Raw genomic sequence first — 12,282 nt, 5'->3', positions numbered from 1 at the left:
ACCTCAGATTTTGCAATGAGCATTTTGTTTTATGTATATTTAGGTTGAAAAATATGTAACATAATAACATTTATGTTACGGATGGTGGTAACTTTTAAGTTTTCATTTAAAGAAGACTTTGAGAACCAAAAACAGATATGTTCTCGACATTCTCCACCCTGAAGTTAGATAATTTTTGTATGTCAGAATTTATAGAAAATTCTTATCTACATTCATTGTGTCCTTGAAGAAAGGTATTCTAGTTCATTATTAGGCTATGTAAATAATAGCTTAGCTAGATTGGTAGCCTTAGTGCTGTTAATTTTAAAAATCTAATTCAGTTTTAATCTGTATTACAGGGTTTTTTTTTTTTCTTATATATTTTTTAAAAACTTTGCCTGAAATTACTTTTTAAAATTTTTTTTAATGTTTATTTATTCTTGAGAGAGACCACAAGCAGTGGAGAGGGAGACAGAGGGAGACACAGAATTTGAAGCAGGCCCAAGGCTCTGAGCTGTCAGCGCAGAGCCTGATGTGGGGCTCAAACTCATGAAACACAAGATCATGACCTGAGCCGAAGTCGGACACCTAACCGACTGAGCCACCCAGGCACCCCTGAAATTACTTTTTAATCAGACTTTGCATTTTGTCAATAGCTTTCTACATACACTACATGACGTTTTTGTTTTGTTTCTGCTCTTTCAATAACTGTGAAACAGAAAACAGGTATTATGAACTTTATTATAAGGAATTGAGCCTTAGGTTAAATGATATTCTCAATATGACACAATGAGTAGATCTTTGAGAACCAAAGCCTAGAGAAGTGAGGCAGACAGTTCTAAACAGAAAAGGAAGGCATTTGCATCACATGTGATTGTACTTCACAGATGCCCCAAAATTACCTTGTTGGGGAATGGAAAGAAAGATAATAAGTGGGGTTTTTTTTTCCCCTTCAGAGAGCTTGTAATTTATTCTAGGAGGGAAGAAGCATGTACATAACAATAATGCTATAAAGCTGTTATATGGATGCTAGATGGTGCTGCTGAGAATTTTAGAGCAGAGAGATCACTTTTGGATAGGGCAGGATGAGAGAAAGATCGCTTCACAGAAAAGGCACAAAATGGAGCTGGCCTGTGCGCAACGAATAGGGTTGTTTTTTCTGTAAGGATTTCTAGTTTACATAAGTGATACATGTTTATTGTACAAAAATGAGAAAATGGATAAATAAAAAGTAAGAGAGAAAGCGGACATCTTACTTCCAGTGAGTAGCATTCAGTTAGACTGGAGATTTAAGGCGGGGGGATGATAGGAGCAAAGGTGTGGGACTAAGAAAAAGCTAGACACGTTCGTGAACTGTGGCATCGGTTTCACTGAAAGTGGATGGTGCTGCATAGTAGCAGTGGTAGTAGTCACTGGATTTGGGAGCCAGTAGTCTAGTTCTGCCACCACCGCACATCGTGCCTTGCTGTTGCTGCCTTATGTATCGTACCTTACGTTGGTAGAGCAGTCTTGCGCATGCTAAATTAATTGTTATAAAGGAGAAGGAACTGAAGCTCAGAATGCCTAAAAGATCTGCCCAAGATCACACAGCAAGTCACTGGCAGCATCCAGATTTAGATGCAGCTTGTCCCCAGAAGTATGTCTAGGTTTATAGGGATAGACCGTCCAAAGCACCAGGAGGTTGCTGATGTAGAGATTTACTACTCTGAGGCTTTGATCGTAGATGATCGGTGTCACCAGTTTTTATGCTTTCAACAGTGTCTAATGTAATTAAGGCCTAAATGTATCTTTCTGTTTTTAAGGAAGTTAATTTATCTTCAACCTTAAACACCTAAACAAATTCTTGTTCTTTATTTTTTCTCACTAGCAGTAATCAAACTGGTAATTTTGTATGTTTAAAACATGTTTTTTTTTTAATTTATTTTTTTTTAAATGTTTATTTATTTTTGAGACACAGAGAGACAGAGCATGAACGGGGGAGGGTCAGAGGGAGAGGGAGACACAGAATCTGAAACAGGCTCCAGGCTCTGAGCCATCAGCCCAGAGCCCGACGCGGGGCTCGAACTCATGGACCGTGAGATCATGACCTGAGCCGAAGTCAGATGCTTAACCGACTGAGCCACCCAGGCGCCCCTAAAACATGGTTTTAAATGAATTTGTGTTCATTTGCTGACAGCTCACTTAGGACTTGATCTCAGTGATTCCCATTTGGGATACAAAGGGTGAGGGAACACAGATGGATAGATGTAACTAACCCTATTTGCTTGGTCAGTGAAGTAGCCAAGAAAGTCAAGTAACATACAAACCCTGTTTAAGAACAAAATGTGGCTGAAATCACATTCAGAAAAAGGGTATTTCTCCCACATGCTTATTTTTTTCCTTCCCATGGATTCCCAGATCCTTTTGTATTTTCTCCTTTTCATTCATCAACTATGCTCTTGCCCATAGGAATCACAGTTTACCTATGCACGTTTAATTTTCTAAATGAAAAAAATAGGACATTTGTATTGGCATTGCTTACTTGATATGGACACTAGATGGCAATATTGCTGCATTCTAGCTTTAAGATGCACTAGGAAAACCGCTTTGACTCCTTTATATAGTCTTTCATGTTTAGAGAAAGCTGTTAATTTCAAAAACTGGTTTATTTGAACAAAAATACAATTGCCTGAAGATGGATAATGAAATATGTGTGTGTGCACATATGTGTACACGTTCATGAAAATGTAAAGATTGGTAAAGAATTGTGTTGCATAAGTATTTTCCACTTAGAAGAAAGTTATTTTCTTTTGGCTGTGATGTGTCTATATGAGATGATAATGTATTATTTTTCTACTCCCTTATTCTGTATCCTTTAAGGATTTATTTTATAGTAATGTGGTGTTACATGTTACATAATTATTTAATAACTTTTTACATATGATAAATTGATCAAGGGGCACCTGGGTGGCTCAGTTGGTCTAAGTTTGGCTCAGGTCATGATCTCACAGTTGGTGAGTTTGAGCCCCACATCAGGCTCTGTGCTGTCAGCACAGATCCTGCCTTGGATTCTTTGTTTCCCTCTCTCTGCCCCTCCCATGCTTGTTCTCTCTCTCTGTCAAAAAAATAAATACAAATTAATTTAAAAAAAGGAGAGGCTTGATTCTACTCCTGTTAAAAAAAATTGATCAAATGTGGCATATATGTTCATGATTTCTTGACGTGAAATTTTATTTCCATTGCAAGATTTCAAGTCCAGTTAAATCTAATCTGTAAAAAAGCTATAAGAATAGTAGGTTAAGGAATCTTTAAAGTTGTTAAAATTCCAGTTAAGAATGATAATCAAATTCATAATGGGATTAGTAATAGTAGTATTGTAATTGTTATTCTTCTGAATATGTTCTTTATCAAATTTTAGACAAAATTCTATTCATTAATCTTTTAGTCTCATAACTAGGTAAAAGAATATTACCACATTCAACATTTTACAATAGATTAATGCTCAGATTGATCAAATCAAAACATGGTTTTTAAATTTTCTGAGACTTTCAAATATGTTTAGGCTTATGCAATTTAATATAATCTTGTAGTCAGGGACGTGCATCATTTTAAAAATTTTCACTTACCTAAAACAAATATATCTCTTATATATGTATCTGAGCTTTGTGAATGGCAAAGCATTAATTCTGATGTTTTCATTCTTTGTCAGTGTGGCTAGAATGGATAAACTATGCCATTTATATACAGGAAGTGGTCAAGGTTATAGGTATTACTTTCAAATTTTAATTTGATTAGATATGTTATTTAAGACCACTTATCTTTAGAATAGATACTACTGAATTGTCTTTTTTTCAGAAGCATATGAAAACCAGTTATGCTTCTTCATCTTCTTTTTCTTTGATGAAGAATGGTAATTTGGAAATTTTTTGCACCGTCTTGTTCAAACTTTTGATATTTCTGTGTCTTCTCTTACTCATCCTTGCCCACCTCCTCCATAGTCTTGTAGTTAGGTGAAGATAGTGGGAATACAGTTCTTTAAGATTGTGGCCATGTGTATCACTTATTTTAAAATATTAAGCCATATTGCCTTCTCTTTTCCCAGAGGATAAATTTGCTGAAGAGTGTATTTCTGAAATTATTGGTATAGGTTTTTAAAGTGACTTTTAAAAAGGAAACTTGTATTTAAAAACTTAAGGACATTCAATTATACATATATTACATATTATCATTGATCTTATTTGATCAGTTAGCATTTTGAAAAATTATTTTTAAAGATAGTTCACTGTAATTCCACAATTCAGGAGTTTTAAAATAATGTAATTATTATATTGCTATAAGAAACAGTGCACTCTAAATTAATGTCAAGAAATAGCCGAAAGATATGAAAAGGAACATACATTGTTCCTTTAAAAAATAGTTCTAGGGGCACCTGGGTGGCTCAGTCGGTTAAGTGTCTGACTTCTACTCAGGTCATGATCTTCTGGTTCGTGGGTTCGAGCCCTGCATTAGGCTTTGTGCTGACAGCTCAGAGCCTGGAGCCTGCTCCCGATTCTATGTCTCCCTTTCTCTTTGCCCTTCCCCTACTCATGCTCTGTGTCTCAAAAATGAATAAATGTTAAAAAAAATTAAAAATTAAAAAATTAAAAAATAATAGTTCTATGTGTCATACCATAGTTCTATGGTAATTAATATGTAATTTCTGAATGGCTTCCTATTTAGGTGTGCATAATTTGATAAGGAAAAAATTAAATTAAAATGTCCTTATAAATTGGGGCACCTGGGTGGCTCAGTCGGTTGGGCGCCTGACTTCGGCTCAGGTCAGGATCTCACAGCCTGTGAGTTCGAGCCCCGCGTCAGGCTCTGTGCTGACAGCTCAGAGCCTGGAGCCTGCTTCAGATTCTATGTCTCCCTCTCTCTCTGCCCCTCCCCTGCTCATGCTCTGTCTCTCTCTGTCTCAAAAATAAATTAAAAAAATTTTTTTTAATGTCCTTATAAATTTATTATCATTTTTAAGAGTATAAAAAAGAAAAATTTTGAGCAAAGTATAACATACAGGTATATTTTTTAAAAAATACACATTTCCATTTCTACTTTCTCTGCTTTTTGAACTCATGTCATGATGCCTTATACATATTGGAATATATTTGGGCTATATTTCTACATCAGTTTAATTTTTTGGTCATGAATCAACTTGATCTTTCCCCACAAAGGTTGCATTAATTGCAGTAGCATTTAGATAACTTCATGCTTTCTACTCATTTAGTTGTTGGTTTATAAGCTCTACGGGATATATTTAAACTAATAATTTTGATAATTTCCAGATAATTATCAGTCAGAATGCAGAATGATAATTTAGTTATTTTACCTGTGCGAGTTTCTGAAGCAGAAGCTTCACCTCTAATTTATCATAGCTGGAAGATGTTTTTGCTGTACTTGTTAGGACTGCTAACCTTTGTTCAACCAAAACCAGATTTTTGGCATTTTTCTTCAAATATAGGTAGATGTACAGTAAATTTGTATAATTTCCTGCTTTTTTAAAGTTTAGAAGGGATTTTGTTAATATTATTTATTTCAAAAACATTTAAAAATAAAAATTTTAGGGGCGTCTGGGTGGCTCAGTTGGTTCAGCGTCTGACTTTGGCTCAGGTCATGATCTCACTGCTTGTGAGTTCAAGCCCAGCTTCCGGCTCTGTGCTGACAGTTGAGCCTGGAGCCTGCTTTAGATTCTCTGTCTCCCTTTCTTTCTACTCCTCCCCTGCTTGTTCATTCCCTCTCTCTCTCTCTCTCTCTTTCAAAACTAAACATTAAAAAAAAAAATTTAACAAACGTGTTTGTTGAATCTTTCTTTTGACATGCCTTGAACTTAGTGTTGTGGAACATGATTGTTTTATACCTGGTCATAATTAAATTTTGCTAATGTCAAATTAAATTTAGTTGTAAGTAAATTAGACTCAATTAGTTGTGTTTATTGGTATCAAACAATCCCAATTAAGACTTGAAACTTGTTATGGACAAATAAGCAGTGTATTATATTCGGCTTATTATAAACTAGGTGGCTCTTAAAAAGTCAAATGGGTATATATCAAATGCTTGGTGATTATAGATTATACTATTACATCTGTCTTTTATATACAATATTTCAAACTATTTTTGTAAACTTTTAACGAAAACTACTTTAACCAAATAAACTGATTTTATAGATTTTACTTATAATTATAAAACTTCTTTACCTTAAAAAATTAGTTTGCATACTTTATAATATTATAGTTGTTTGATATATATTTTTACAGGAAAAGTAATAGCATTTATTAAATGCTAGCTAGTCTCCTAGCATCAGAAATCATAGTTGATGAAATACTATCCCATAGATACACTGATTAGATAAGAATTTGAACCTCATAAAGAGTAATGTCCTAAAATCTAGCTGTAATATATTATGAAGCGAGTTTAAGTGTGATTATTTTCTATTTCTATATATTAAAGGTAGCGAAGAAAACAGACAGTTTTCCTGAAAATAGATTCTCTGCATAGTAGAGTATTAGAAAGTATGAAAAGCTATTTTTTGGTGATTTGTCTGTGCTTCATTTGGCTTGTAATCACAGTCCAGTGTCTCTGTCGTATCCAGCTTAAATACTTGATGCTATTAAGGTAAATTATATAAATCGCAGAAAATATCTTGAATGCTAACATTTTCTAATAATCTTACTATGTTTTTTTAAACCACAACTGAGATTGTGGGACATTTCGTTGCAAACACGGTTAGGAGGCTTACTTAATGTCTGCTTCACTGATGAATATAGGTCAGCAGGGGTGCTGTTTGACTGAGGCAGGCCCTTCTCTAGCCTTGAAGAGCCTGACTGCCATGATGCTTAGTCTCCACTGGTGCAGTAAATTAGATTCTTGAATCCACTACCACCCCTAATGTGGATGCATTACTATTCTGCCATCAGGCCTCTCTGTAGTAGGTGCTTATTTCTGCAGATTTTTAAAAAACTATTTAGGGATGTTTCATATTTCAAAAGAGTCCAGATACTTTTGTGGTAAAGAATACTAATATAATCATTACCAAAGATTAAAAAAAAAAAGGGCGCAGTATATTTTACTCTATTGCCCAGGTTGAATTTCTTGTCATCTGTAAAAGAACAGTGTTTACCCCTACACTACTCTTCTCATGTCTTCCCTAACTCTGGTATTAAATTTCTTCAGTGTAGCTCCTTTGCCTTTGTGAATATATCAGCCCAGCAGTAGGCATTTTTATTGAACTCTAGAAAAATGGAACCATTGCTTAAGGGTGACATGTAAAATACTGCCTAAGGGATAAAAAAATGCATAAATTATGCTTTCACCTTTTGAGTAAAATAATATATTGGTACCTTATTTTTGTAGGCAATATTTTATAACTACCTTTCTCAAAGCTTAGTAGTGCCTCTAATAAGTATACCAAATGTATACCCTTTGTTCACATTTTGGGGGCAAATGCATTCAACACCAATAAATTTTATTTGGCTTGGCAGAATTTTTTGCTGAAAACACAAAGGAATGTATGGAAATGTGCCTTCGCATGCCTATTTAAGAGAACCTGTATTGTTAATATAGTGACTATTATAGGCAAATGCATACCTTAATTAGAGCTTTATGACTAGTTTGTCTTAATGAGGAAAGGAGTTTCAATAAGAATAGGTTAGGAGTTAAATGATTTGGAAAAATCTACATCATGGAAATGTGTGCTACATATTAAAATACTTTTACAAAAAGATGATTAGAAGAAGCGTTGATGCTTAAGGGGTTTTCCAATGAGAAATTGTCTTGATTCCTTGTCAGCTCACAACTAATTAGAGTCTTTGGGAGGACGTTGGCCTCACCTGCCCATACAAAGACATATTTCAGTAGCTGATGCTGCAGAAAAGTCCTTATCCTTTCCCCTAGGTGAGAAATTGGGGTTCTCAGTGCTAAGTCATCCATAGAACCTAATTGTTCCCTCAACTTGGACTCTCTGAATGTGATAGAGTTGAATTCTTAGAATTGAGAGTAGTCATGCCCTATTGATAGTTAGGAATCAGAAAGGGAAATAAACTTACCCTGAACTGTCTTGTCTCCTCCCTTAACTTCAAATGCTGTGTGTCTGCTGACATCTTTTCAGTTCTGTATTTCTAGCCCTTATCCTAGCTCTGGACCCTAATTGCCAACTGAACAGTCATACCTCAATGTGCTGTGGTCATCACACACTGAATGTATCCAAAACAAAAATTATTCCCTAAACCTCTTTCTGTTTTTTCAGTGTTACCTAGATTTCAGAACTAATCATTTATTTATTCAGCCTTTAACAAAGCACATACTTTGTGGTATGCACAATGTTAGGTGCTAGAAACACAAAGATAATATAGGTATTTTTTAGTTCAATGGAGAAATCATCTCTGAATGCTTTTGTCTCCATTTACTTGGTCACCAAGTCCAATCTATTTTTCCTCCTACATACAGATGGTTCTTGGATATATTCCTTTCTTTCCCCATTGCCATGACCTTAAATCTATATTTTCTTTGTCTCCTAGACTATTGCACCATTGTCCTAACTGGTCTCCCTGTCACCAAGTACTTTTGAATTTATCTTCCATACAGTCTTCAGCATAAATCTTAAGTAAATTTGATCTTGTTTTTCTGCTTACATTAAAAAAAATTTTTTTTTAATGTTTTTATTTATTTATTTTGGGAGAGACAGAGCACAAGTGGGAGAGGGCAGAGAGAGAGAGAGAGAGAGAGAGAGAGAGAGAGAAAGAGAGAGGGAGAGGGAGACACAGAATCCAAAGCAGGCTCCAGGCTCCAGGCTCCGAGCTGTCAGCACAGAGCCCAATGCTGGGCTCAGACTCATGAGCCGTGAGATCATGACCTGAGCTGAAGTCACACGCTTAACTGACTGAGCCACCCAGGCGCCCCTCTGCTTGTACTGTTTTAAATGAGTTACATTATCTGTAAAATCATTTCTCTATTCCATAGCATTTCCTGTAAGTTTCTTCACAAACTGGCCCCATTTTCTGCCACTTCCTTTATGGCCCTCTACACCATTCACAGTAAGCTGTTTCCTCTCTGAAAGCACAGCCAGTTTTTCCTTTATATTGTTGTATGTGCTATTCCCCTACCACTGTTGAGCTCTCTTTTATGCTTTGTGATCCACACCCCCAAATGCCATTTCTCAATCCACATTTTGCCTCCCTCCCTATTATTCATTCTCTTCTCTATAATCAGATAGTTGTGTTTGTACTTAACCACTCACCCCCCTCTCATAATTGTGTTATTACCATTTTATTATGTGTTTATCTTCTCTGATATCTTGAACTCTTTGAGGTTGCAAAGAGCTTGTCTTTTCATTTTTGTGTCTCTCACATAGTGCCTTGAATGTGAGATTCACTCATTGAATGAATGGTTTCCCATTCTCTTAAGCTTGCAGTTGTGGTCTTCTTAGAGACTAAAGATTTGCAGTCATTTGTGTGCTGATTAAGTTCTAGGGATTATAGGCATTATCTTTAGTTCCTCTATGTAAAAACATACATGCCAGTTTTTGTTTATCTGAGCATAATTGGAGACTAATAGTCCACTCCCCACCTTTTTTTTTTAACTAAAAATTCCAAAGATGAATTTCCAGAGATGATGATTTTAAGTTGAACAGCTTTGACAGCATTTACCTATCGCTTCTATTGCCGCACTCATCATCTCCACCTCATGTGTGGAGAACTGTCAGTTGAACTCTCTTGATGTATGCCACATGCTCATGAACTATCACGTCACCTGAAATCAGATCAAATGTGCTTGTTGGGTTGTGTGAACCTCATGCATTAACATATCATATGTTAAGTTCTTTTATTTAAATAATTTAATATGTTTCAAGTTATAAAGCTCCTCCAGGACAAACAGGACAGGGTATTTCACAAATCAATTGACATAGATATCAACCTATGAAAGTATAAAAATAATGAGCATGTTAAAAATTAATTACAGTTGTAAATTGATTTCCTTTCGTTGGCAGAAAGAACATAGTTTATTAGCCCAGGAGCAGGTTCACACTGTTTTAACATCAAGCACTTCCAGCTGAAGCTTGTTAGTGACTGCCTCTCAGATTAAGGAAAAAAAAAACCTCACTGTGGTACATGAACTCCTCTTGTTAAGACATAAATAATCAGCTCATCCCCTACATGGATGAGAACAAAGAACATAATAGTATACAGAGCAAAGATTAATTAAGTAAATATTGCACGACCCCATTTAAGATGTTAATTAAAAAATATCCAAGTGTAAGGAGGTGTTCACTTTTAATTTTTCTTTGTGAATGCCTCTGTCATGACATAGGTGCTATTCACAGGAGAAAAATATATACTTTGGCACTTGAATTAGGCAGATTGATTATTTTAAGCTAAAGTGAAATAAAATTCTTTGTGGTTAGTATGTTGCTAATGCATGAAAGCTAGGGAAATAACATTCTTTTTTGATAGTAAGATGCTTCAGAATTTTAGGTGTTTTGTTCATTAAAAAAATTTTTTTTAAGTGTTTATTTTGAGAGAGAGAGAGAGAGACAGAGCATGAGCAGGGGAAGAGCAAAGAGAGAGAGAGAGACAGAATCTGAAGGAGGCTCCAGGCTCTGAGCTGTCAGCACAGAGCCCGATGCGGGGCTTGAACTCACAAACTGCGAGATCGTGACCTGAGCCGAAGTCGTATGCTTAACTGACTGAGCCACCTAGATGCCCTTTGTTCATTTTTAAACCAAGGGCTAAAAACCAGAAGTTTTATTTTGAGGAAAAACATCGGTGGCAACATATGACTAAAACTTAACACTAATATTAACTAGTTCCCAAAGCTCTTTTTTCCCCTTTTCTCAAGTTATGTCTGTATCTTCATCTAGATCCTGACTTATAGTCCCCTCCACCTTTTTTTTTTTTTTTTTTTTAACTTTATTCTGTATTCCTGGCACAAAATCCAAATCCTGACTTGGAAAAACCAACTCCCTAGGCTACTTTCATGTTCATTTGAATTTCATTCATCTAGATTTGAGCTTGACACAATAGACAAGCAGCTGTGGAAGACAGTACATAGTCTCCTAAAATCTGGAAATTATTGGCAAAAGAATATGCTTTAATAGGTAATAGAAACCAAAAAGTGGGGGTAAATGATTTCCATACAAAAATTTAAACTTACTTAAATAATTAAAATGACACTTCTTGAGAATGATTTCAGTATTTCAGGAAAGACCTTTCCATTACCTTTGCTTTTTAAAAATTTAATGTTTATCCTAACTTAATTTTTTCAACTGTTACATGTTTTGTATGATTTAGTGTCATAAATTTTTCTGTATGTGATCTTTAATCCACAAATGTATAAGAAATTTTGCATTGGGATACCGTTTTTAACATTACCTAATTTTAGATTTTAAGAAATCATGCAATTTCCCCACCTTAAATTATCTTTTAAAAATTAAACCTTAAGGGGCTCCTGGGTGGCTTAGTTCGTTGAGCGTCCGACTTTGGCCCAGGCCCTGATCCCGCGCTTCATGGGTTCCAGCCCCGCGTTGGGCTCTGTGCCGATGGCTCAAAGCCTGGAGCCTGTTTCAGATTCTGTGTCTCCCTTTCTCTCTCTCTGCCCCTCCCCCACTCTGTCTCCCAAAACAAATTAAAAAATAAATAAAAATTAAAATTAAACCTTAAAAGCAATGATTTTATATCTAATGTAATGTGCAGTCTGATTTATGGAAAGTTAACATTTCATTAGGTTAATAAAGTCCACTTAATATTTTACTTTGGTGAATCACACCCCTGACATCTGATCATTTGTTCACATGATTGTTGAATAGTAATTCTCAAGGCTGTTACCTGTATCCCTAGGGCAGGACATTTGCTTTATCCTTTCTGGACATATTTCTTTATCCTTTCTGCTACAGTTTCATTAAGGTCTTTGTTTTGTCTGTAGTGGTTTTCCCGCTGGGTTTCTAACTTCTGGCATATTCACAGGACCTCCTTCCAGGGTGTAATGCTTCCAGAGTTATCATTTTACTCCCCTCTTCCATAAAGCTTTCTTGAGTCTATCCCCACAAAGTGACCTCTTCCCTGTGTACTGTAGCTCCCTTTTGGGGGTAGTGTAAGAAATATGGGCTTTAGATTCAGATGGTATTCAAATTCAGTGGTGCTCTTATAACTGTTAGCTCAGTGACCTTGAACATTTACCTCTTTGAAGTTGTTTCCTTATCTGGAAAAAGAGGTTTATGTATAGTACCTAACTCATGGTGGGATTGTTGTGAGGACTGAAGAAATTAAAGTGCCTACCACAGTGTCTGTATTTATAATC

General features: G+C 35.6%; 1 protein-coding gene across 4 annotated transcripts in view; it reads left to right on the top strand.

Annotated features, from left to right (window-relative positions):
* ORC5 (origin recognition complex subunit 5) overlaps window positions 1-12,282 on the top strand; it is a 147,389-nt gene that overhangs the window by 48,687 nt on the left and 86,420 nt on the right. The window contains exon 13 of one of the 4 annotated variants that reach the window (XM_086696883.1): window positions 3,668-3,691. The exons of the other annotated variants lie outside the window; for them this stretch is intronic. Coding sequence (XP_086553009.1) covers window positions 3,668-3,676 — 9 coding nt within the window. The 3' untranslated portion in view covers window positions 3,677-3,691. Of the gene's footprint in view, window positions 1-3,667; window positions 3,692-12,282 lie in introns of those variants that run through there. 4 annotated transcript variants of the gene reach the window in all.

The sequence above is a fragment of the Puma concolor genome, chromosome A2, assembly GCF_028749965.1.
Source record: "Puma concolor isolate L17-30 chromosome A2, mPumCon1.1.hap2, whole genome shotgun sequence".
NCBI classification, from domain to species: Eukaryota; Metazoa; Chordata; class Mammalia; order Carnivora; family Felidae; genus Puma; species Puma concolor.
The sequence above is the reverse complement of the archived record's forward strand: the minus strand, read 5'-3'. Positions and strand labels throughout refer to the sequence as shown.